General features: G+C 40.3%; 1 protein-coding gene across 1 annotated transcript; it reads left to right on the forward strand.

The window, feature by feature from the left end:
• The first annotated feature begins 685 nt into the window (after positions 1–685).
• On the forward strand, positions 686–24904 carry slc35f4 (solute carrier family 35 member F4). The gene is made up of 7 exons (XM_034674568.1): positions 686–1171; positions 20190–20490; positions 20896–21115; positions 21219–21344; positions 21475–21667; positions 23383–23472; positions 24177–24904. The coding sequence occupies exons 1-7, from the start codon at positions 943–945 to the stop codon at positions 24416–24418; spliced, it is 1401 nt and encodes a 466-aa protein (XP_034530459.1). The 5' UTR covers positions 686–942; the 3' UTR covers positions 24419–24904.
• The last annotated feature ends 1639 nt before the right edge of the window (positions 24905–26543 follow it).

The following is a 26543-nucleotide window of genomic DNA, read 5'->3' on the forward strand; positions in this document are numbered from 1 at the left end:
TGTTTATGCAGAGATGAAGTGAAGATGCATCTATTTAGAACTTAATATGCACCTCTTGTGGCCAACCATAAAAAAGCAAGCTTCGAGAGACTTTGAGTAGCTGATAATGATGCTATGAGAATACTTCTTCAGAGACCTCGATGGTTAAGTGCAAATGTAATGTTTGTGACTGACTGCAAGAGTCAATACTTACCAAGCTGTCTTAAGAAATCCTGTATGATTACATTTATTTGCCAACTTGATGCCTCTGAAAATACAATCCTCTTGGTATATCTGACATCGGATACAGAAGCACTTGCCATATAGCTTTTAAGACATTGGCACAGTGACCTCTTTTTGATTTTCAAATGTAATTTCCACTTTAAACTATGAACCCTTATCGTGCTTTTGCAGACTATTAATTCTGTGCATCATTGTTCTTTTCATCTTGAGTCTGTAATATAGTTTGAATTAAGTTGAATAGGGTATTAAAGAGGTAAGCTATAAGAGAATGAAATCACCATCATTAAAATATTAGACTGCTGGAAATATAACAGACATAACTGTACTGATAATTACTGATGCCTGAGATGATTTCTTTCCCATTGGTATTTTTGTCTTAGGAACTTGTTGTCATGCAGACTGTAATGAATGCTGGCTCCTCTGCTCCACACATGCTGACTGCAGCCAAGTTCTCTCCTTGATCTAATTGCATTCAAAGCATGTGATAGTAGTGACACGCCCCCTAGTGTTTGATGCGTGTCAGCCTCCTGGAGTTTGATAACCTTGCTCTGCGTCCGGGAGCATCACTGAAGGAATGTGGATGTAGATTCGGATGTCCTCCTCTCCATCCTCCTCTTCTTTCTCTTGTTGCTAATTGTTGCTGCAGCCCCAGGGGGTCTCTCGCATGTTGATCAGGGCTCACCTCCGCTCTCTTCTTAACTCTGTCCACTCGGACCCGCAATGACAAGCACGGAGAGCGTAAAGGATAGTGAAGACCAGCCCTGCGTCAAGCTGGATCCCGAGAAGAGCACGCACTTGCCGGGAAAAGCGACGCCGAAAGGTGACAGCTGTGCGGTCCTCATGGAGAACAACCCTAAAGTGACGGCCAATGGGTTGCACGACATCGAGGACCGGATCCTGAGGATCACTGGCTACTACGGCTACAACCCGGGGTACTCCAGTCACCGAAGTGAGTCAAAACTAAAAGTGATTGGATCTTGAGCAGATGCGACAATTGCAAACCTTTTTTTTAGCAGGTGTGACGCGTCAGTTAAAGAGACAATAAAATAATGAGAATAAAATGTAGTAGTAAAAAAAGTGTAGGACTTAACTCTGATTGGCTACACATACACACACATAAACATGCAGTGTCAGTAGGGTGAGGAAGAAGAGACAATACATGCATCTTCTGTCATGCAAATGAGTTTTCATATTAATTAGGCTGTTGCAAAACTCAATTAAATGGCTTTTAATGCAGGCTATTATGAGGAAGCATGATGTCAATAAATGCTAATATCAGCTGGAGGCAGGGTGATGTGCTGGCCCTTACATATCTCTGGTACACAACATGTGAGAGAGACAGAGAGAGAGAGAGTGAGGAGAGAGGGAGAGAGTGAGGAGAGAGAGTGAGGAGAGAGAGAGGAGAGAGGAGAGAGAGAGTGAGGAGAGAGAGAGAGCAGAGAGAGGAGAGAGAGAGAGAGGAGAGAGAGAGAGAGGAGAGAGAGGGAGGAGAGAGAGAGAGAGAGGGAGAGAGAGAGAGAGAGGGGGAGAGAGAGGGAGAGAGAGAGAGAGAGAGAGAGAGAGAGAGAGAGAGAGAGAGAGAGAGAGAGAGAGAGAGAGAGAGCTAATCTAACACTATCAGGCTATGTAATTACAAAGCAAAGTGTCATGCTGCAAATGATGCTGCCATTTTCCAACATTTCACTTCCAAAGTAAACTGTTTACAATGTCGCCTAATGTCGCCCATGTTGGTGAACTCCGCAAACAATCACTCACGTCGGCCTCATATTGAATTCCAAATGTTTAATTACAACAATCAATCCCCCACAAATGGCAAACACAGCAGCTCTTCCTGAGATGCATGTGAATATTGCCTGCTATCTGCAGAATATAGCAGCGCATCTTCAACAGCTCCTCCATAATTTTCAATTGTCACTGTGGTTTTGATTGGTAGAGCAATATAGAGTTTTGCTGACACAGAGACAATGACTGGGATTGGAAAAGAGAGCTGATAATGCACTTTGCTCTTGGGGTTGATCTTTAAAATCTGGCCCTCCAGTTCTGTTTAAGTATTGTCAGTGGGATTATAATGGTGGAAAAAGAACAACCATTGTTATGATCTGCACGCTGCCAATTAGTGTGTTTTTTACAAACTGCTGTATGGTAATGAAGTAAGGTGTGCAGAGCAGGTCACACAAGGTCTGTAGTCAAAGGTTCTTATAAAATGTAGGGAGGAGCTGCTGCATTTCTTGAATAAATCCTTAGAAAAGTGATTCATCATCTACATGAGAGAGTTTAGATGCTGAAGCTCTTCAGCTAAAATGAATCAGACTTGTCACGTAAGCTCCCTCGCATTTCCCTCTGGCTCTTACGTAAAAGCAAACTACAAATTCATGACGTGTGGAGGAAAGATGCTCTCCAAATGTTGTGACGTTCCTCTAAAAAAAATCTACTACTTCTTCCTTGTACTTGGACGTGATGCATTACTGTGACAAACTTGTTTCAAGTCTCAGAGGAAATGTGTGTATGCTGCCAGATTCATACACAAGCACACACTCTCAGATTGGAAGAACTGAGAGCATCTCCATTGGTTTTTTAGATGGAGGCAGAGGAAAAGGAAATGAGCCTCTCTCATTAAGTGCCTCATGTTTATCAGAGGTGTCAGTTGCAGAAGATTAACCATGAATGCAATCACACAATTTTCACTTGAGAATAGACCTACATGTCTAGATTAATCAACTGTTAGAAGAAAACCTTATTAACCACAGAAACCAATTTTAAATTGAACCAACACTGAATAACTAAACAGCTGAAGGGCCTCTGAAAAAAGCAGGGAATCTGTGCAATAAATACAAGATTCTTGAATGAAGTGAAGTAAGTGTGTGGTGGTATACAGGGGTAAAGTACCTCAAATGTAGATGTATAGGGTGCACCAGGATATTGGCTGTATCGACCAATACTCCCCCTGTTGATGGCTATTAGCCTGTCTGCGAATAACTCGAGAAACTTGGGTATTTCCCACGATATGACACATATCACGACACAGAGGTTATGATATGATACGTATCACGATTCTCATTGATTTTGGATAATTACAATGTACACATAATTTACAAAAACAGCTGTTCTTTATTATTATTAGCAAAGGCATGGTTTTTAAGGATCTTAGAAATCAGGCACTAAGAGATTCTCGATGTAAATCAAAATATTCTGTTCATAATCAAGTAGCTGTTATTAAATGCCAATAAAATACTCTGTATGTTTATTTCATTTTCATCATAATGAAATGTAGATGGGGGTTCATTGTCTTGATGCAGTAACATTGCATGACTTAAGTGTAACTCCAACTTCCTGGTATTTTCAACAATCTGAAATGCTCCTATATGTTTGCCTTCAGTTTTGGTGGTGGTGCTTAGTTTCTTATCCATGCTTTATTGTTTTTATTTAAGATGTGCGCGGCATAATGTGGTTTGGCTTCTGCTGCCACCTGTTGGCTTTATTTTGCACTGCGCCATAGGTGATGTGTACTTTAAACTGCCATTTCAGCATTTGCAGCTGCAATTCTGTAACATGTGCATCAATGCACACATTATCAAGGAGTACATGACGATTGATCGCCATTTTGATATTTTGACCACAGCTGTAGTTGTCAATCTATTGCATTTAATCAATTTTATGATGGCAAGCTAGTAAACCCTGTGTTTTTGCATACTGCATGTTTTTTACTTTTGTGAAAGATTAATTCACACACAAAAAATATGTATGACAAAAACACAAAAGCTAAATGTTTGTTATTCATTATTTATCACTACTTTCTTATTTTATTTTATTTCTTTTCTAACAATTTCTGTGTTTGATTTAAAGCTCCTCTGAGAAGTTTTCAGCCTGTGCTGAAGCTGGAAGTAAGTGATGCTTCTTTGTGACCTACAAGAGCAAAATTGACATTTAGTGTAAAGACTGACCTTTGAAATGGGGTCATTTTTTTATGTCACCTAACCCTAACTCTAACCCAAGCAAAGGGTAGGTATCAGACAAAGGGATTTAGAGCACACTGCAGAAACAGCCTTTTTTTCATTATTCCCAGCAAAGATTCTCAATTAGTGTTACATTTGATTGTAAAAACAAGAAGTACCACTTGGATCCAAAATCAACACATGCTGAAAGTTCCTCATGAGAGCTTTTAAATAGTGTTTTGAAACTGAAGGTTTTTGTTGGGCTTTTTAAGTTCTAGTATTATTTTGATACTAAGTTTGTGATTGTAAAGAAGCTCACGAGGCTTTGTTACTAAACAATATATATATATCAATGGGAAAGATGTTTAAATGAAAGGCTGTTTTAAAAATGTGTATGATTGAATTTCTGCTCATTCAAAGATTTGTAAAGAAGGCCAATCAATATAAATACAAAGAGCAAAATCTATTAAATAAATAACACAACATCCAGATCAGCCATTGGCTAAATTGTTATTTCAACATTTGAATGAGAAGTAAGCCTGATTTTGTCCATAGCTGCAGTTATTAACAGCCACATACTATTAATTACATCCTGACGCAACAATTATTTATGTTCATTGAATATTCTTACAAGTTCAAATGGAAGTTGCAAGATCTTCTCTGATAAAGGCAAAAAACTTTTTGTCACTCATACATGATTGATCTCTTTTGATGACATTGTTCCTCATAAGGTTTCAGCAATTAGTGGAATAACCAATAAGATGATCACCTAAAAGAAGTCTCCTTCTCTTTTGATGAATCATTTAAGCCCTCTTCCAAGCAAAGATGGCAAAAATCCATTGGGTCTGCTTTCTCAGATGAAAGATTTGCTGTTTTTTTCTTGTTACATCTGATAGTAAACAACATTTTTTGTTTTGTTTTGCACAAACTTCAAAAGCAATGATAAAAAATATTGCTATTTGCAGCTCACAGTTCTCAGCAAACAGGCCTCTGTCTGTCCCGTCTCATTGCTTACTGTGTACTGTATGAGCAGAAAATGAAAGATGGGGTGTCATCTGTGATGCAATTTCAGGTAGAAGGAGCAGGTGTGGACTGTAATAACATCCTTAACAAGCCTGTATACCAGAGAATCAGAGACTGGAGAGGTTATTTGATTCAAGAGCCATTTCCCATTTCTCTGATGAAATATGCCATCTGTAGCCCTGCGTTTCTCCTTCCATCCATCAACTGATTATTGTGCATGCCAGAGTCAACAGAAGGTATTCCTCAGGGCAGCATACTTGTCACCATATTTCTTGCTTGCACAGCTATTAAACATGCTGGAGCTGGTGCTGTCACTGTGAGGGAGTCTGACTGAGCTGCTCGTGTGTACACCAAATCCTCTTTGTTACGTGTTAGAAATATGAAAGAGAAAAGTCACTACTTATTAAGCCCAGATTCATTCATCCTGTTTGTGTCCTGTGCTTTGTTTACACTTTTGTTAACTTTGAGTCACGTGTCCCTCAATCTGTTGATTTTCCATAAAGGGTAAACAAAGCAGCACATTAATAGAACAGTGGGCTTATCATGCCAAGCCTATGGGGTAATGATATATTTAGTAAGATTGTGATGCCAGCTTATTATTGCCACTTGCCATCTGTGTTGTATTGGAAGATGCCTCAGAGGGGGATTTTGGACTACATTTGGTGACAGGGTCTTGGCTGTAAAGCAATCAGTGGTTATGATATGATATAATGGGCCATAATGATAAATGAAAGACAGAAGATGAATGCCATTCTTACACGGAATGTTTCTTATCACAACACCTCTCACATTTCAGTCATACATTTATATCCATACATACACCTGCATTACTCAAAAGTTAAGTAAACTGTGATTGATGCAAACCAAAATAAACAGGAAGAGATTTCAAAGTTCAGGTCTGTTTGTACAACTCCTGTACACAATTCAATTTTTCATACAGTCATACTTTGGTTATTGTCTCAAAATAAAGTGTATCAGTAGACATCTAAAGAGGCTCACCAAAGTGCTTAATAATTAAAAATAAGTAAAAGTTTAAAAAACACTTGACTGAAACTGAAGCACAGAGCTGTGCCTACTGAGGATGCCGAAGTTTGCAGTGAATCTGATCTGTATTTCACTGTAGAATTATTATTTTCCATGGCTCGTAGATTTCAGCGAGGAGGATTCTGGTGATATTATACAACTAAAAGATGCAAAGGGACCATTAAGACATTAACTCTTCAGTCAACTGGACCAAAGTGTGAACTGCTGTGTGCGTTTGTGAGCTGCTGGTTTCGTAGAAAAGTTTTACATAACATCAAAGCTCAGGTGAAATGCTGAGTCTGACTTAAATCACAAAAAGAAAAGTCTATATTTTCTTACAGCAGCCACTTGGCTCCTGCATGAACACCTAACAATGGTAAGTGCAATAAATGTCTCTTCAGCATCTCCCAGAAAACTATCACAATCATTTTCTGTGTACCTTGTATAATTTAGAAAAGGGCAGGTCTGTAGTGCTGGCACACTCCCCGCCGGGTAAAAAGGTACACTGAAGGAGAAGTGACAGACAGGTACTTGTAGAGGCAGTCCTACTCAGCCATGTTCCTGTGTGTTCTTTTCCCCACTGGCATTAAAGCAAAACAACAGCACACACACACTGGCATTCAGAGAAAGATGATGAAGGAAGGGCGTGTAAAAGCAACCATTTCTGACAATGGGATTTGTTTTATGTGCACTTCAGTCTAAAGAAAAAGTCTGGATGGATATACAAAGAAAATAGACATGCCTCTGAGTCCATTCATGCTTGTAATGATTGGTTATTCACTTTGCATTCTTGAACCATCCGTGCTGTGTTAACAGCAGGTTAAATTCACTTTCTCCCCTCAAACATTCTGTATGTGCATGCACTTATTTTGGACTGTCCCGTTCCCATGCCTGCACACTCAGTGCTATTTATAACCCACCTCGCATCGAATGGGATAGGAGCTTTGCCTGAATGACTACTGGAGTGCTGCTTGGCTCACATGCTCCTGGGAATGAGCAAAAGCAGCCCGTAAGTAATGGGTGCAATATTACTTCAAAGCAGGGAAAGAACTGCTGACCTGTACTCATGCCACAGTGCTGTTGTTCAAATGTTAAAACACTGAGTGTCAGAGGGGGAAATATTTTGGCTGGCTCCAGCAGTCCACTTCACGGCTGAGGTGTTTTTTTGTGATCCAAAAAAGTATTACATCCCTGAAAACCTCAACATGAGGGTTTGGTAATAGCCTTTCCATTATGCTGAGTCTATCAGATGTCTCGTCAGCAGCCTACCACTGCCCTCTTGTGGCCTCAAAACCCAACAACAATAATACAGTGACCCACATCCCTTTTAAAGCACCATAAATGTAATGATAAAAGTCTTAATTCTACCATAAGGTGAGATTCAGCTTTAAAAGACAGGTCATTTTTTCTGCACCTAGCATGATAAAAGAGTAGCATTGCTCTTCATCACATGTAATTCTACAACTGTATTTTTTTAGGACCATGATTTGAATGAGTTCACCTAAAACTGACACTGCTCATTCTCTTCACCTGCAGTGGTATGATGCTGTTCATATTGCATGTTCTTATTTGCAGTAGCTTTGATTTGTGTGTCCCTGAGGTTTCTGCTGCTGCTGCTGCTGCTTGAATCTACGGAGGTGTCAGGAGTTATATTTATAGTGCACAAAGCATTAAATGAAAAATACAGCTGTAATAACTCAAAAAATGTGTCTTGGCTGGAATTCCAGATTGCATAAAAGTGAAATACACTTCAGTCCCAAGTCATGAATCTCAACCTATTTGGTAGCCTATTTTTGAAGAAGAGCCCTGTTTCAACATCTAGTTCAAAGGCTTCTGTTACTTTAGTTTATATTGTATTAGTCATCTGAAAAGTTACCTGTTATCACTGCCACAAAAAGGGCTAAGGTAGGGTTTTTCGGTGCAGAAGAACTGGCTCACATGATGCTGACATGATGCTGACATAACAGTATGGTCCTTTGTGCTGTGCTTATACAGTCCATGCACATATAAGGCTCATATTGAAAGTGTTTGGGCAAGCGCGAGAATTTAATCACAGTACTACATCATATAAACAATAGAGCATCAGCATGAGTTCATCTAGGTCAGCAGCTCTGTGCATCCGTAATATGGAAATATTTTGCATCGTTACTTGGAAAGCGTTTCTGCCCTGAGGCCCTAACAGACTGATCCAGCCTGGTTCTCTCCAATAAAGTCTCTGACACTGAAGTAATCCACACACCTCACTGTGTGGAGTTTTTATCAAGGATATTTTTTGCAGAAGAAGAAGACCCTGATTAAAACTATCTGCAGTGTTGCATGTGAATAATTCAGTATTGTTCCCTGAAAGAACATTGGTGTCGAGATTAACAAAAAACACCTTTATGGTCCCCAGTAGAAATTACTTTAATTGGACTAGTGGTTATAAAACGTAGCAGCAGATGCATCTAAAGCCAATCAAACTTAAAATATAAGCCTGAAAAGGTTTTACCAAATAGCACCCTTGCCTCCTCATGCACTGTACAAGTACCTGCAATTCACTCCATCATCACTAGGTGTCCTCATCCTCAAATGTTCTGACTACATTGAGTAAAGTTGATGATTTGTGATCACATTTGATGTTCAGAGGTGGATTCATGAGCAGTCTTATCTCTACTAGACCTAAATTAACCTGCAGATCCCCCCCCCCCCCCCACCTTGGTCTGTCATCTCTCCTCCTCCATCGTTCCTCCTCATCCTCTCTGAGATGTGATGAGTAATAGAGAGGGGCCAAAGACAAAGGCGCTTGTACCAGAAAACTGAGGAGCATTGGTTTATCTAAATGACAAAGGAGCCTGAATCAGCTGAGTGCGTCAGTGTACCAGAGACCCTCTGTTGCTATGGAGGTGAGGAGAGAGGATGTTGCACTATTTGGGGCTTTGATGTCGTGTGTAATAATATTATTGTGTTATAGATACTCAGTTTCCTGTTTATTATAGAATGTCCTGGTTTGTTTGGGATGACACATTCTTACAGAGAAACATGTTTTATTTAAAGGTCAGACTCTGATAAGATCAGATGAAACCTTAAAGGCACTGTGAGAAGTTTTAAACTGATTTTAAAATGGTCTCACTTTTATACTGATGCGTCTTTATGACCTATGAATTAAAATGAGATTGTCAGCTACAAGATAGGTGATTTCTTTGTACTGAATTTAAGGGCTTGTGTTCTGGACTGATTTTCCTTTAATAATCTTAATGGAAGTTCTGGCCTCAGGTCCAAAATTACTGTCCCAAAATAAAAGGAACCCAACAATGTACCAAATAAAAACTTTAAGGTTTTGAGGGGTAAGGTTAAACATTTCCTGATTGAATTACAAAGAAGAACAATCACTCAAAGCTCCTGAGAGGAAGTTTTGTTAAGTCACTTCTGGCGCCCCCTGTGGACAAAGCGTGTTGCCATTCGTCTTTATTGATTTTATTGTTTACATGTGTACGCAGTGTTTTCTGTCAAAATAGCTCTCTTTTAGATGTCAGAACTATAACTCCTTAAGATCCTTTATCGTAAAAATGTGAACTATGGATTGTTAAAGCAGAATGCTGTCAACCACTTGACACCTACCCAAGCGGCAACCTGCGGTCTTAAAGTACGAAGCCAATGCGGAAGTGCTGGAAACTGCAGTTAGTCGAGCGTCCTCTTGAGGCTGGTTGCAGAAACACCAAAAACGTACACATGCATTGCAGCATTAATAAACATGTCTACAGCCTGGTACAAAAACGGTTAAGGTCTAAAAAAAAAAAAAAAAACAAACAAAAAAAAAAAACGGTTAAGGTCTGAATAGCCAATTTATCCATTTGGGATTTTTTTTTATATAGCTGGTTATTTTTGAAGATATTAAACTTACAAGTTACAAGTTTGCACCCTGTAGCTGTGAAAAGGCTAAGGCCTGACTCCCACACACTAGCTTGACAGAAGTTAGGTTGAGTACAGCATTTCAATATGGCACCGCCAACAGTAGCCTCCAAAACTGCGTTTCAAAAATAGATGGATGATGTCACATACTTTGTCCATTTATTATACAGTCTATGAACCTATCCCACAGCACTGGTTTCAGACATTCAAATTTACTTTATAGAAAAACCTACTTTTTGATCATGATCTGCTTTTATAGGTGATTTGGAGGGGATCAGTATCACATTCAGTCTGTTTCATTACCTGCTAAAAACCTCTGACTGGAGCTTTATGTCCAGAATTACACTAACTAGCCATGTTGAAATATAAATTAGATTGACTGTTATATTTACAGTAATAATGACAGGTAATATAAAATTCATGCTGCTCCAGATGATTCATTTAATGATCGTTTTGAAGCCACAGTGTGGGGTGCTGTTTGATTTTGGTGTTACACAGAGAATGGTACATGAAAAAAGCCTGAAAACATACAAAATAAAAAGGGTCAATAGTTTTAATCCTTGGACTACTATTTGAAATTGAACCATGGCCTCCAGCAGCGCCCCAGCTCCAGGTTTTTCTCTTAATCAGATAGCGATTAGCATCCTGGGCTCTGCTGACTGGACTGTTTCTCTCTCCCCTCCCTGTCTAGCTGTTGGCTCCACTCATCAGCAGTGCTATTTTTAAGTTTAACCCTCCTTGCCTCAGGGGGATCCATACCCCCCCTCCCTCCACCCTGAGGCTCATCCCCTACTTACACCTGACCACACATTTGTCTCAGCTGTGCCTGCATCACACACTTAATGCACAAACATTTTAATCAAGCCTCAATCTCCCAACGCCACTTAATGCATTTGCATTAGTGTTGCACTTATTGTGTCCCACTGGGAGATCATGGACGTGTGCTCAGACAGAGGCACTATCCTGAGAAAAATCGTAACCGAGTGTTGCCTTTTCAAAGCGTCCCCTCAAAACTGAATCCTGCATTCAAACAAACATATTACCGTGGTGTTACTGGAACGTGGCCCTCCATTTCTTCATTGCAACAATCAGCCAAACAATCACTGTGCTGACTCTCTCAGCCTGAAGAATGCACAGAGAAGAGCTCTGATCTGCTATGCTGTCTGTAGGCATGCCAGAACCTTGGCTGATGAGCGATGGAGAGTAGAGACAGACAGTAGGGAGGGGGTGGGGGGTTCAGAGTGATACTGAAATAATGACGGAGATTCTGGAGAAAACAGGATTGCAAAATAGCTCAAATTCAGAATGATCTAGAAGTATAATGTAAAAATGTAGAACTGCACTGTGTGTTTACTTCCAGTGCGTTCTCTTTCTAAGTTTATCGTGCGTGTTGTGTTCCTGGCTTGGCTTGTATTGATCTTACAGTGGGAGGATAAGCATAGCAAAGCACAGGTTATATTAAGATTATATTACAGGCTGCAGGGCCTCATGTGTCTGACTGCATACACTCAACACTGCTCTGTTGTTTATGTAAAGGCCCATGCAATATTTTATTCCATTAATTCCTCACATTGATAAACCACAGCTGGGGATAGGATGTGCCAGAGATGGAAACTCCTGACTCACATGGCCCAGGCTGACCCTCCTCCTCAGGGCCACTCTGGCTGCTGATGAGAGGGTTTCCCTTGACCGTGGAACAGTGACGGAAAAAGTAATACAATCTTATTAAAGCAGTATCATCATGATGTAAATATTTAATATAAAAACACTCCTTTAACTGTAAAAGGCCCTGCTCAGAAATGTGTACTTTAATAAAAGTGATGCAGCACCTGCGAAAAGTACTTACAGTAAGAGTGAGGGGTTAAGAGGTGGAGCTGGGCATTTGTCTGGGCAAAGCCCTGCGAGCATGTCTGCATTAGCTGATGAGCATTCGCTTTTTTCATTCATGTTTACAGCAGTGTGTCCAGAGCGACTGGCAACGTCTCAACATGTTCATGTGGGTGAAAGTGCCACCGACATGATGTAACTGTTCTTATTTGCCTGTACTGATATGCTCACATGTACTCTGTTTACTGTGGCAGTTTGCTCGATCACTATGAAAAACTTAGGAGCTTTTTTGGGTGTTTTTTGCCAGAATTAATATTTGTTTGTGTGCTTGTTAAAAGGGGATTTGTTCCCTCAGCAGAATCCTCTGTGCTGCTCAGATTCTTCACATGATCCCTCCCAGCAGAGCTTTTTCTTCTAAATCTTACCATTTATTATTTGTCACATGGTGAAGACAGACTTTTTATGAGACTTAATCAGTGCTAAACCTCATGGCTTTTCTAGCTACTAATGAAGGCCTATCTTGAAGTTCATTTAACTCGAGGTGGGCCTTAGGAACCACACATTTTCGACTCTAATATTAACACCTTAGTATACATAGTGAGGTTTTACAGTACCCATATTGCAAAGACTATACCTACTTGGTGGCGTAACTACAGAACTGACTTATGCATGGGTTGCACAAGGTATGTGTGCACAAAAACACATAAACAAATAAATACAGTGTCATAGCAATAGTATCATATGAACACATGTTAGCTAGAATCAGGGATGAAGGCGAGATCTTAAAGAGGTCATGGGACTGCTTTCTTTCTCATAGCATTGAGGAGACACTCTGAGGATCTGGTTGAACTACTTTAAGTGCCAAATAACTGCTTTCTGTTTTTTTATGAATGGGCAAATCTATCTGAGGCTTTTAGATGATTTTTAACTGAAAGTAATGAAACTGATCGTTGGTATCTTCAAATACATCACAGAATGTTCATCCAAATGCTTCTCGCGTTTAGAATTTTAAGAATATTGTGAGATAGTTTAAAGTCAAAGCTTAATAGAGCTTTTGCATTTCCTTATACTATCTCAGTAATACTCTAACACATCTGATGGAGGTGGTGAGATGAATAGAAGCACTGTATGGTGAAGTCAGGGTCCAGTTTATTATTTTTTTTCTAAATTAAATTAAAACATGATCAGACAAGAAACAATGATTTAAACAAATTGCATTCATTGGACACTTGTTAAAAGTTGTTTGCGTGTGTGTGTGTGTGTGTGTGTGTGTGTGTGTGTGTGTGTGTGTGTGTGTATGGGATAACTGGGCCTTGGGCTTTTAAAGTTTTAAACTTTTGATAGATCCTTAGTCTAAAGATAATTTAAACACAGTATTCCTTTAAAGATATTTTGAGCTGGTTTGTATTGCTTTCTTCTTCCGCCATCTTTTAAAGATGGACACATTTATAAGACTGTTGTGTCGATGTGATCGGTGTGCCTTTCTCATAGCTCAATTGATAAATGTTGCAGTGGTGAAAGCAATAGGAGAGAGCTCCACAAATGATTCGACCCTCAAGGAGTAGTGAAGAGCAGGAGATGTGCCAAGAAGAGAGGGAGAGAGTCATTGGAAGCCAGAGGACGAGAGTAGATAGAGAGACAGGGATGGATGGAGTGAGAGGAGCCTGGTCAGGTAGACAGGAGAGGGGAGAGGAGGACGAGGAAGAGGAGGGGGGAGAAGCTAACACAGCATAATTAGCCCGGGCTGCTTGGTTACCTTCCAAACAAAGCTGCTGATTTGTGGAGCAAAAGAGAGGAGGGGAGAAGCGAGAGAGACAGAGGGAGGAGAGGAGGAGGAGGGAGGAGGATAGAGAGAGAGATGAGGGGAGTGATTGCACCATGCCACACACACTTGAAGCTCAGTCTCCCTTGGAGACAGTGGCAGCTCCGGATCACGGCATGACAGTGCAACAGTAGGGACTCCACTTCAGCGCACTTTTACTGAGATATCTCCACTGAGCTGTGTCACCATCCAGACAGACAGAGGGAGCACCAGCAAGAGCAGCGCGTGGGGCAGGAGAGAGACCGAGCTAGAGTGCTGGGACGAGGACTGAAGAGTTGAAAGAGAGCTGGTGGAAGAGGGAGGAGGAGGAGGAGCGGGGCGATCAAGAGTGTGAAGAAGAAAGCGGAGGAGTCAGGAGTCTGAGGATGGACCGAGCGAGCAGGAGGAGCTGCTGAGCGTGCAGCCCGGGCGCTCTTACACACTCACACTCACACTCACACACACACACACACACACACACACACACACACATACTAACATACACACACATCCCAGGGAAGGACAGTGTGTTGTAGCCCCCAGTGGAGGATGAAGAAGCACTCAGCCCGAGTAGCTCCTCTCAGCTCCTACAGCACTCAGGTCCTAACCTGCCCCATCTCTGAAGGTAAACTGAAGGAACCAGAGGGGCCCATTCATGCCGAAAGATGTGTGTGTCTGTGTGTGTCTTTTATGTGTTAGCATGAGCTCAGTTATTGGCAGCATTAGCTCAGATTGGCTGCTTACATCTAGGCAATACTTTCATCTATTTATGGGACAGCTTTAATAGGGGGTGATATGTTATTTCCCATGCTCCCACTCAAGTTTCAAAAGGAGAAAAATCTAACGTAGCTCAGAAAATCAGCACAGAGCAGCTACTGAAATGAGCCGACTTCACCAGGACTAGTTTGACAATCGTCCCTGCTTTTTGTTGAAATAAAAGGTTTCTGTAATTTCAGTCTCTGGCTTGCAGAGTTCAAGTAATTGTGTGCTGACAGAAAGTGTAGCTGGAGTAGAATACTGTGTGGCAGCACTTAGTGACAGAAGTGTAAAAAGTTCTGTTCTTCATCTCCTCAGCACTCTAACAACCTTCACCTAACTTCACCTGAACTCCTCTCCTTGTTAACTGATGCTAATTATCAGTATCAACATAACAGTACATTAACAAAACCTTTATTGTCATTGTGACTTACACTTACTTTGATGTGTCAAAAGCCTTCCTGACATTGCAGACATGGCTGTGTGCTTCATATTGAATTCCGCAGGCGTCCATCCATCAATGTCACCGGCATGCAACGTCATTGCTGGGGATAAAACACAGGATAGATTGAAATGAGGGGGTTTGGGCGGCATAGTGCGTCACGCAGAGTGGATAAGCAAGGGACTCATCCTATACATCACTGTAATTTCTCTAATGAATTGGCCTGATACCAACACCTTTAATTTTTCCCCATGTTATTTCAGTAGAACCATGTAGAGCAGAGGTGGAAGAAGAGCTTGTTTCAACTTTAAAGGTAGTCACAGACTTGAAGCAGATAGTGTAAATCTTATCTTAGTGTTTTCATTTAGCAATGGAGAGTATATTTAGCAAGATGTAAACTATGCTTAGGCTAGTTATTGATTTCTGATAGCTGGATTTTAATGAGTAATTTGAAGTTATTTAAGGGACCCTTTGAGCACATTTACAAAATGTCTATAATGACTGAAATAAACCATCTTTTTTTTATGTGACCAAAGTATTTCACTGCAATCCTGTGCTGACAGTCTGAGCTTTTTAAAGGGTTATTGTTTCCTGTGCAACTTTTTAGCAGCAATATTAGTCAGCAATAATACTGTCTGTTATGAGAATACAATCCTGGCCACGAGAGCTGCTTTTATGAGACAAGGGAATAGTAGAGTTATAATATTACTGCATCTTGGCACCAGATCAGCCTGTAGTGGCTTTTACCCGAGGACAGAAAAGCCCATATCCAACACTAAAAGCTTCAGGTTTTTGTCGGTGCTATGAAACACGAACCGTCCTGCTCTGAGGATGCGGAGAGGCTGCTCCTCTCCTGCAGAAATTTCAGATCTCAGTTTTCCAGTCAGCTTCCACCAGGCTCATTAGGTTGATTAAGAATCCTTGCTGTGACAGAATGTAATTAGACTGAATCCCTGGATGATTCTGTGGGAAAAGAAAGAGTATCGATGTTAAGCAATTTGCTTTCAGTGCATACTGTAGTTCTGCTCCCAGCTGGGATATACTGTAAGTAGAAACATTTTAGTTGAAGGTTTTTAGAGAGAGTTTCTTGAAGTGATAGTCACAGCCTGAGCTAAAAAAAGAACTGAATTTGATCAAATTAATGAAGGAATATCATCTGTTTTTAAACTCTTTGGCTGCATAAGTTTTATCCTTATAGAATAGGGTGGTTATTGCTGTGAGAGGGAATCTACTGTACCGCAGCATGGTCAGACTAAAGGCCAGTGCTGCACTGGCACAATGTTGGAGAGTTACTTACATTTATGCAAATACTGGAAATACATATATGTTTTATATAGTGGGTTATCTCCTTTTATTTCAAACTTCTATAAGAGTTGATTTTTGACTTTAACTTCAACTTTAACTTTATTGTCCTCAAGGGGAAATTTGCTGTGCAGCCAGGAAAAAATAGAAAAATTTGTAGAAAACACTGGCACAAAAACTTGGATAAAAAACAAACGTTAAATAAACGTTAAATGAAATTCATAAAAAAACAGAGTACACGAAGCCCCATCTTTAAAACCCCCATCAAACCAAAATTAAGACCCTCAACAGGCGTCAGGAGTGAATAGGTAAAGTCTGATCTACTGGGTTATCATTAGAATTAAGTAGCTTGATGGCAATGAGTTTTACATTTCTTTTTTGTCTTTTTGGATGTTGCCTTAGGTAATCTGTATCGCTCAAATTCACCAAATAGAAAACGTTGATGGCACAGTAAGGTGTCTGGAGCCTATGCTGTAGCTCTCTTCCTCGAGGTGAGAGACAGATCAGGTCAAACCCAAGATAAAAACTTGAAATTATCAGTTAGCTCCTTTTCTAATTTAAAACTATCCAGTTTATTATTCATACTAGACTAGATGGTTCTAATGTTCTGAGAAAAAACGCAGCACTTCTTTCTTCTGTATGATAAAGTAACTGGTAGAGTCAAAAACAGAGAATTTACTTAGAAAAATACAACGTGTTTTTTTCAATACACATTTTCCCTCTAAACTTCTCAAGGGGTTTGAATTAAATAACCGTCTGAGACCCACAGAAGTAGAACATTTCCAGTATTTTCTTGAGAAATCAGAATAACTTTGGCTACACGGATGTGTTAACTTGTGTAGGCACAGTGAAGTCTCCCTTCTCCACCTCCTTTAAACCTCTAGCGACCCTTAAAGATTTTTCCTGTATGAAACCACACGTTTGAACCACCAAGCTGTGTATAAAATAGTCAAACAAGCCTCCACATGAAGAGCTAAAACAAACTAAATACTACTCATAAAGTGACACATCAGAATTTAACATCTAATAATAACGAAGGATAAGAAAATACAACAGTCAGAGGGGCCTGCTTTCTGCATGGGATTTTACTTTAATGTACATTAACATATTAAGCTGATAATACTTCAATGTACTTTTACTTTGTTAGGATGATAAATGCAGGGCTTTTACTGCAGTGGGTAATATTTTACATTGTGATGTTGATGCTTTCACTTGACCTGAATACTGATGTGACTCTAATCTGTGACTTTATATTCACTGTTCCTTCTCCTACAGACACCACTTAGCTTTAATACTCTTACCGGCTGCCAATAATGATCTCATGCATTCATTAGGCTTATAAAGTAAGTTTGGCAGACTGTTGAGTTCTTTTCTTGATGAAAGAAGTGGCCTCTCAAAAAAAAGACACTCATTATGTCACTTTGTTTGAGAAGTTTGGTGGCAGGGAGACAGACATCTTTAGATCTTACAAAGTAGTATTTCAACACGCTTAATGCTTAACACAACCTCCAGTGTTCTTAGAATATATTAGTTTCTTTATCAAGTAGTCTGTGCTGCAAAAATGTACTGAATCTTTTGGTGAAATGTGAATACTTGTAGGTACAATCTGCCCTCCTATGAACAGAATCTACTTTTACTCCCATTCTGTGACTTCAAGACAAACAAAAGACTTTCAGATGCAATAATGAGAACCCCTGAGATACCCTGCTAAAGAGGAAGGAAGATGCTGTGGGTTCAAGTGCTTTAAAGGCTCTGGTGTCTGTAGCCATGGTGGAAACGGCAGGGCTTCACATGCTGAGGTAGCAAACATCCAGCACATGTCATCTTTTATTCCTGCCCTGGTGTAAATTGATCACACTGTTGAAAGTAAAAGAACGGATCTGAGCTCTCTCCGGAAACACTCGCCCACACAGCACTTCACATATTACACAGCGCAGTACAGATCCAGGAGCCTTTTACTACTGCAGTCCATTAAGGCACAGGGCCAGATCAACAATGCACCACTGGCCTAAGATTAAAAACAAGTCTGTCCTCCTGCCTGTCTGTCTGTCTGTCTGTTCATCTTATATTCCAGAGCATTATTGTCTGTTCATTATATTTCCCAGATAGCCCATAAAGGTCTCATTTTCATGCTCCAGTGTATCCCAGTGGTCGTATTTTCCAAGCAGTAATGTACCAACTGTGAAAACGGCTGCTGCCAAGGTTGACATGACTTTCTAGTGGAATGTCATGTGGTTAGGTTTACTCTTTCTTTCTGGGCGTCAGGTTTCTAAGCACACCTGACTACAACGAGTGCTCAGTACATGCTGCATCAAGAGGCGACAAAGCTATTTATGACATGCACCACCACAATGCTAACCCGACACCTTTTTGTTGAAATCTTGCCATGTGCATTATTGCCGTAACAGCAGGAAATGCAAACTGTGGCAGTGAGGTGGTACTGAGGGCAACTGATCAGGGTGCTGAAACCCAGCCATAGAGACACAAGCTACACCTGCTACACCCTATGAAGCTTTGTAATACCACATCTATGGAGTTTGGCCCATAATTTAGAACCACTCTAACACGGTGGGACCATGCTAACAATGACTATGCTTATAAGCTAATGTTATTTAGATTTTATGCTTGCCATACTCATTAGGTCTGATTGGCATAGTTTATTGCTAACATAGTGTGACCATACTAGTAGTGACTTTGCTACCAAGTTAATATTAATCACATCAAGTGTTATCATGCTCATTAGTACAAGGCAAGTTTGGACAAACTGGAGTTTTGAGACAATAGTGGGTTCCTGGCTGATAACAGTTATTTAAATGTATGAGATCTTGTGTGATGTAAGTGGGAACATCACAATGGTGTGGCAGGAGAAGGCAGCATTAGTCATTGGGCTTCATCTTCTATACAACATGGGAATCAATTTCCCTGGTATTACATGATCGATTTCCATTTTATAGTAAACAGTAAAAGGACTTGTACTTATATAGCACTTTTCTAGTCTTTCTGACCACTCAAAGCGCTTTTACATGACTCATCACATTCACCCATTCACACAGCAATCACTCACTGATGGTAGAGGCTGCTATATAGTAAGGGACCATCAGTATTAGCTAAACTAATTCATACACATCCACACACCGCTGAACATCAGCAAAAGTAATGTGGGTTCAGTGTCTTGCCCAAGGGCACTACGACATGTGACTGCGGGAGCTGGGATCACACCGCCAACCTTCTAATTGATAGACGATGGACTGTACCCACTGAGCCACAGCTGTGTCAACTGTCGTCATCTTGTTTTCTAGTGTTGTTCTCAAGAAGTCTTACCACAATGCCTCTAAAAAAAGCTGTATCCATTTGGAGATATTAAACGTGTGATAAAGCAGGAGGCTGGTGGACAAGGTTGCTCGTTCTAGTATGCAATTCATTTTGCGGATTCAACATACAACAAAGACAGACATAGAGGTCAGCTCTTAGCGTTTACATGGTATGGAACTGCCATCTAACTGTCCCGTATCAGTGGAAGCTATGTTTGTTGTGTCCTGTAGACAGAGTATGTTAAGTCCTGTTTGGAGACTGATAATCATGTTTTGGTGGACAAATCCAGTTTTATTTGAAAAAACACGATAAAGACACAAAAGTTTACCTGATCTTGGATATGAAATCTGGATTATTCATATCTAGATTTAACTTTAGAAATACCAGGCCCTCGGCTGGAATAAACTAAATTGAAGCTTGCAGATTAGTCTGATGCCTTTGCTCTACGTTAACATTTTGTAACTGTCCAATTGGCACAAGATTGTCACCACAAAGTTAAACCAAGAGTCCTAAGTGTGTCCATAAATAATAGTACATAATTTAAGGCTTCTGTTTTCATGGGCCTTTGGAGAGGAAGTACCTCTGTCTCAAAGAGACCCTGCAATTAACTTTTTAGTCCTTATTAATGTTGTCATCTCTTTGTCTCTTTGTCTCCTATCAGGAGAGGAAGGCTCCGACTCTCATGCAGAGACTCCAGGCAGTGAGACCAGCGAAGAGAGCCCATCCTATCAGACATGTACCAACACAGCTCTGAAGGTGCTGGGTGGTCTGCTGATGGTGCTTTGCATCTCCTCCTCCTGGGTGGGCTGCACTCAGGTGGTTAAACTGACCTTCCAGTCGTTCTCCTGTCCCTTCTTCATCTCATGGTTCAGCAGCAACTGGAACATGCTTTTCTTTCCTATCTACTACTCTGGACATGCAGTCATCACACGGGAGAAGCAGACCCCCATACAGAAATTCAGGTAAATAGCTGACAAAACTACTCCAAATATAGAAAGTTTCCAAATGATTTACATAAGAAAATCACAACCTAAATCACTGCAACATTTCTTGGAATATTTTAAAACTTGTTGTCATCTAGTTGTGTTTGTATTGAGCAAAATAAGTCATATCTTATTTAAAGTAAACGGAGTAATAATTTGAAACAACACCAATAGTGGCCCCTAGAGGTCTTGCTGCTTATTACTCTAAACTCTAATAGGTTTAAATCACTTGCTTTCTGTAAGAAATAAGGCAACAAAGAAACTTCTGTTTTATTTCCCATGTTTTTATGATCCTCTTGATATCAGTGATAAGAGCCTTTGAACACAGCCTTTGCTCCATGATATGACTTCCTTCACACGTCTGCTGTTTGTTCCTGCTGACAGGGAGTGCAGCAAGCTTTTTGGGGAGGATGGGATGACTCTCAAGCTTTTTGTAAAAAGAACAGCCCCCTTCTCAATCCTGTGGACTCTGACCAACTACCTATACCTCCTGGCCTTGAAGAAGCTGACCGCCACTGATGTCTCTGCCCTCTACTGCTGCCACAAGGCCTTCGTCTTTCTCTTGTCCTGGATCGTTCTCAAGGACCGGTTCATGGGTGTTCGGGTCTGTATAAAAATACTAATGATGATAACTGTAATGCATGGACTGTTGTTTCTACTTCTTAAAGGAGCTGATGATGTTGATGGCTCTGGATTTCTGATTGCAGATTGTGGCAGCCATAATGGCCATCACAGGTATTGTCATGATGGCATATGCAGATGGTTTCCATGGGGATTCCTTTGTGGGCGTGGCTTTGGCTGTGGGCTCAGCCTCCACATCAGCTCTCTACAAGGTAATACTTCTGAGGATGTAGCCACCAAAGTGCATAATCTAAACTTAAAGCTATTCTGTGATTATCTTTGCACCGACTACGATACTATTTATTCACTGACAGACTTGGTGATGTACTCCCTAACTTCCAGGTGCTGTTTAAGATGTTCCTTGGGAGTGCCAACCTTGGAGAAGTGGCTCACTTCCTCTCCACCATGGGCTTCTTTAACCTTATCTTCATCTCCTGTGTGCCCCTCATCCTCTACTTCACCAAGGTGGAGCACTGGGGCTCACTGTCCTCACTGCCCTGGGGATACATGTGTGGACTGGCAGGACTGTGGCTGGGTGAGCGAGCAAAAAAAAACGCCTGAATAAAATAAGGATTAGACATTTCCATGAACAAAGTGTTTAAACTCAGAGGTTAAACTTTACATAGACAAAGTGCATGCTGGGCATCAGCTAAAAATTACTCTCTCTACTGATTTATCTGATTATTTAGTAAATTAAAGGATGAAGCCATTTCTTTAGAAAACACAAGCAAACAGTAAAAAAAATGTATAACTTAGATCACTTTTTCTTTGTCGAACCAACCGTCTCAAACCTCAAAATACCCAATTTAATATGCTGTCCATGACAGGTTTCATGGCAATCCATCCAGTGCAGCCAATACTTTTCTTTGAAATACTAAAAATGTCAACCTCATCATCACCTGAAAAGATCAGGGGATCACCAAAGTCAATAGGTGTCATCCTCTGGATGAGATGAATGTCAATACAATATTTCATGGCAGTCTATTTAAAACTTGTAGAGATATAAAGGAGATGTATTTTCAGGGTTGAAATTATTCCAACAGGTTGCGAAGTGGCTTCAATAGTTGCAACTCACTGCTAACTGTGCCCATCAGAGCATGATCACTAATAGTGTTTGTGCTGGTGAGTGTCAGACATTATAATTAAATGTTATCACAACACAAAAACTATAGTTAAGCTGAAAAGTATTTTTCTTAAACCGTGTGAAATTAGAGCTAGTGCAAGAATGCAAGGATGGAAAAAGAAGCTTGCTTTAATGCAGTAGAGAAGCGGAGTGTGGCTTGGCAGACACTTAAAATAACACTGTGAGCCTGTCAGTTGGAGAAAATAAAAAGAACACTTTTTATGGTCTGACTCTGTAAAAGAGACAGGTTATCCCTTCAGGACTACACCTGTTGTTGTGAGTCCTTTGACCTCCTGTGGGCTGTTTTTGAATGCTTCATCTTTTGTTGGCACTGCTGCCATGAACACTCATAAACCTGCTTCTCCACATCCTGTGAAATTCTGTTGTATAAAGCCTGGTTGCAGTACAAGTCGTCCAGTTTGTGCTGGACTGACTCTTTGGCCCAAATGGAGATTAGACGGTTAATTTCCTTTGCACTTCATCCAGTCAGCCTGTGTATTCTGTTGCAGATTGGCTGTTGGTAGATTTTCTTGTTGATCCGACAAGGCATTGTTGGCATGCAATTAGTACATGCTTCCACCAATTGAGGAGATGTCCTCTCCTTCTTTGATTACTGGCAGACTACCACAGGGTACGTCAGTTGAGGGGACTGTCCTTCAACATAGATCAGGACATACTGCCAAGGAAATGTGGACAAATGTGTCCTAGACAGACTTCATTAGTGGTCCAAGTGTTAGTATCTCAGTGCATTCTCAATGCATCCTGAGTGTGTTAATACCTCAGCTTAAGGATGTGCACTTGTGCTCTGATCACTCAGGATGCATGTTAATACCAAAGGTAAACTTGGTTTTGATGGCTCTACTTTGATAAGGTGCAGTTACATGTTTGCATTAAGTTCCAGAAAGAGGATCTAGATGAATTTGAAAGCTTTTAATGTGAGCCATTGAGACATGTAAATGTTGGTCTATAGCTATGCTGCTGGCATGGCTGCATACCATTGATTTCTTTGAAAAGCTTGCCTACTTTTTAAAATTTGGAAATATACATTTTGGGAAATTACTAATTGATTCATCAAATAGTTAATGAACTCTAACTCATTCATTTCAATGTCTTCATGTATTTTACAGTGTTCAACATCTTGGTCCATGTTGGTGTGGTGCTGACATACCCCATACTCATCTCCATAGGGACACTGCTCAGTGTGCCGGGCAATGCAGGTAGGGTTTCTACAGGATTTAATTATGACCTACGATTTTGGTTTTATTATTGTTGTTGTTATTGTTATTGTTATTATTATAGTAATAATAATACGAATAATAATAATAATTTTTAATCATTACTATTATTATTATTATTATTATTGTTGTGACAAATATTTGTATTATTTGAATTATTGATATTGAAATCATGTTATTATTATCATCATTATTGAAAACAAGACTGATTGTGAAAAAGAGAGTAAAAAAGCCACACACACACTGCGGTTTTGTATCAAGAGGTCAGCACTTCAGGCCACTGTGGCAAACAGATTACACAGCAAGTCTGCCTCTCTCGTCCTGGAAACCCAATCATCAGTGTGCCCAAACTATTCTCTCGCTGTGGGAGGATCAGGTTGCCAAGGCGACACTAAATGCCTGCAGTCGAGTTATTTTCTTTAACCACGATGGACTATATGAAGGTCAGTGGGTTACCGCAACTTGTCCCTGGGCCGGAGACCGCAAAGACACAGGGGATAAAGTGGATCCCTTGTGCTGATTATAAGCCGTATTTGAGTCACTCATCCCCTTCAGCTGCAGTGTCCTGTGGTTTATCTTACTTTATGTAATTAATCTCAATTTGTTTTCGTTTCTCCCTTACCTTCTCTCTCCGTCCTGCTCTCCGGCCCCCTCTTTTGTTCCTGTCTTTCTCTTACCTGTTGTAGCCGTAGATGTTTTGAAACATGAGGTGATCTTCAGCGTAGTGCGCCTGGCAGCCACATGCATCATCTGCCTGGGCTTCCTGCTCCTGCTGCTGCCAGAGGAGTGGGACTCGGTCACGCTGCGTTTCCTGGCCACAATCGGAGACAAGAAGTCAGAGGACCACGGTGAGGAGCTCACAGAGTCCAGTGTCCAAACTCGAAGCCGCAGTCGAGCCAATGGAGCGGTCTCCATCCCCTTGGCATGACAGCTCAGCTAGCCTTAGTTAACTTCTTGGGGACCTTTCAACTCATGCTCCTCATATGCCCACCTGGGAGGTGTGGCAGGGTCTCCTGTCCACACGGACTCTATCAGGCCGGCTGGAAGTAATGTCTGAACTCATTACACTTCACTCTGGAGATGCATCTCTGTCTCTGCCACTTCACTGCAGGAGGGATAAACAAGAACTTTTATGGACTTAGCAAACTGAAAGGGTGGAAAGTGTTATTTACTTTCTTAAAATACATGCCACGCGCAGTCCTGTTCCTCGCACGCACCTGAACCAAGAGCTGACTGACCTCTCCCAACCTGCTCTGCAGACTGTATTCTGTGAATATAAACATTGGCAGGGCCACTTTGGCTCAAGTTTATGAGTATTTATGATATTTATTTAGAGCTGTATTAATAAGAGTATTAATTTTAAGTCTTATTGAATAATATTATATACAAGAATGGCGATTATACTATGCGTTATGTACAGGACCTTTTGGTTTTTTAATAAAGACTTAAAACCCACATTTCTAGCTGTGTTTTACTAGTTCATCAAAAGTCCACAAGTATGTGATTTACTTTTTGGAAGTTTTTGCATCTTTTTTTGGGGTGATGCCAAAATCAGCATGGAGAATGATGCATATATATTACTGGAACAGCTGGCAAGACTTCACAGGATCCTCACATTAAGGCTGGAGATTTGCATTAAGTCAGAGCACTAGCCCTGATTTGGGAACCCACAATCATGAGTATGGTACTTAAAGAAATATAAGGCAATTTTTAAAGGTAGCACCACAAAAAAACAATACCATAAAGAAAGGCAACTTTGAAAGAAAGGAAAATTTAATGAACCCTCAAGTGAAAGAAACAGAAAAGGAATACCGATAGAAATAGCTTTACTAACATCAATTAAGGAAACAGAAGACATTGTTAAAATTAACTTGTGTTGTAAAAACACAATTTTAATTCAGTTGAATTGTTTAGAATCACTATTTTTTTATTTATTACAGGAGTATCTATCATGACTTTATTTTTAATTAGGTATTTCAAGCTAATCAATGAATATCATGTAAAGAACACCAGGGACTTACTGCTAACAGATAGTAAAATATTGCTTTACAGTTATAGATATCATTTATGTGCTTCCAGACTTCATATACTGGGTTATGAACTACTTGTATTTACCTCCAATTGAATCTGCCAGCTCTACTTTGACATACAACATTTGCCAAATAAATGTAAGGTCTAATAAAGTCAAAGATAAATATGTTTTCTTGTTTGGATTCAGGATGCAATCATCATTGATGTCAAATGGAAAATTTGAGAACAGATTTATAAAAATGTAGAAGAGCCAAACTGATTTTTGTTTCAACCCTCTATATAAGAACACTTTTATCATGGCCAAGAACTAAACAGTGTTATTCACACTATATTGGTAATCAGTAGAGTGCACTGCATTGATTTAGCAGCAATGCCTTTTCACATTCCCTTCACTTTAAGATATTATGCAACTCATGTCGGTGCTGCATTCAGCTGTCATGTACTGGCACACATACAAACATGCACATGCAAATTGAAGATGATTGAGAATGACTGATTCTTCTTTCCTCTCTCACAGATTAACACAATCTGTGGTTTTACTGTGAGTTTATGACAACAAATATAAACAGCCCAGTTTCTCAAAATGACTCTCTAGTGCCTCATAACATGGCGGCAAGATTAAATTTTTGCCCAGATGATGCAACTAAGGTGATAAGGATATCTGCTTAGTTGCAATGTCTTTCTGAATCAGTCTCAATAACATTCATACACATACCACACGCACTCCCAAGAGTCCAACAACACAGTGCCGCTCCAGTGCAGAGTGCAGTCAGTGAGAGAGTTGAGAAACCTCTAATGAAGCATTTGCTGAGATGATGGTTTCAGCTGAATGACTGCAGTGGCATTTAAACATAATAAAATGAAAGAGCAAGAATTTGCAGAGGTAAAGTGTAATGTTGAGTCCATGACTTATAAACTGAGTTATGCTGCTGCCTCCAGATGATAAGAGCCCATTAACAGACTGAAGCCTACATTGTTGGATTTAAGATACAGACTTAGCCACAATAAGACGTTTGCTTACT

This window comes from Notolabrus celidotus, chromosome 22, assembly GCF_009762535.1.
Source record: "Notolabrus celidotus isolate fNotCel1 chromosome 22, fNotCel1.pri, whole genome shotgun sequence".
NCBI classification, from domain to species: Eukaryota; Metazoa; Chordata; class Actinopteri; order Labriformes; family Labridae; genus Notolabrus; species Notolabrus celidotus.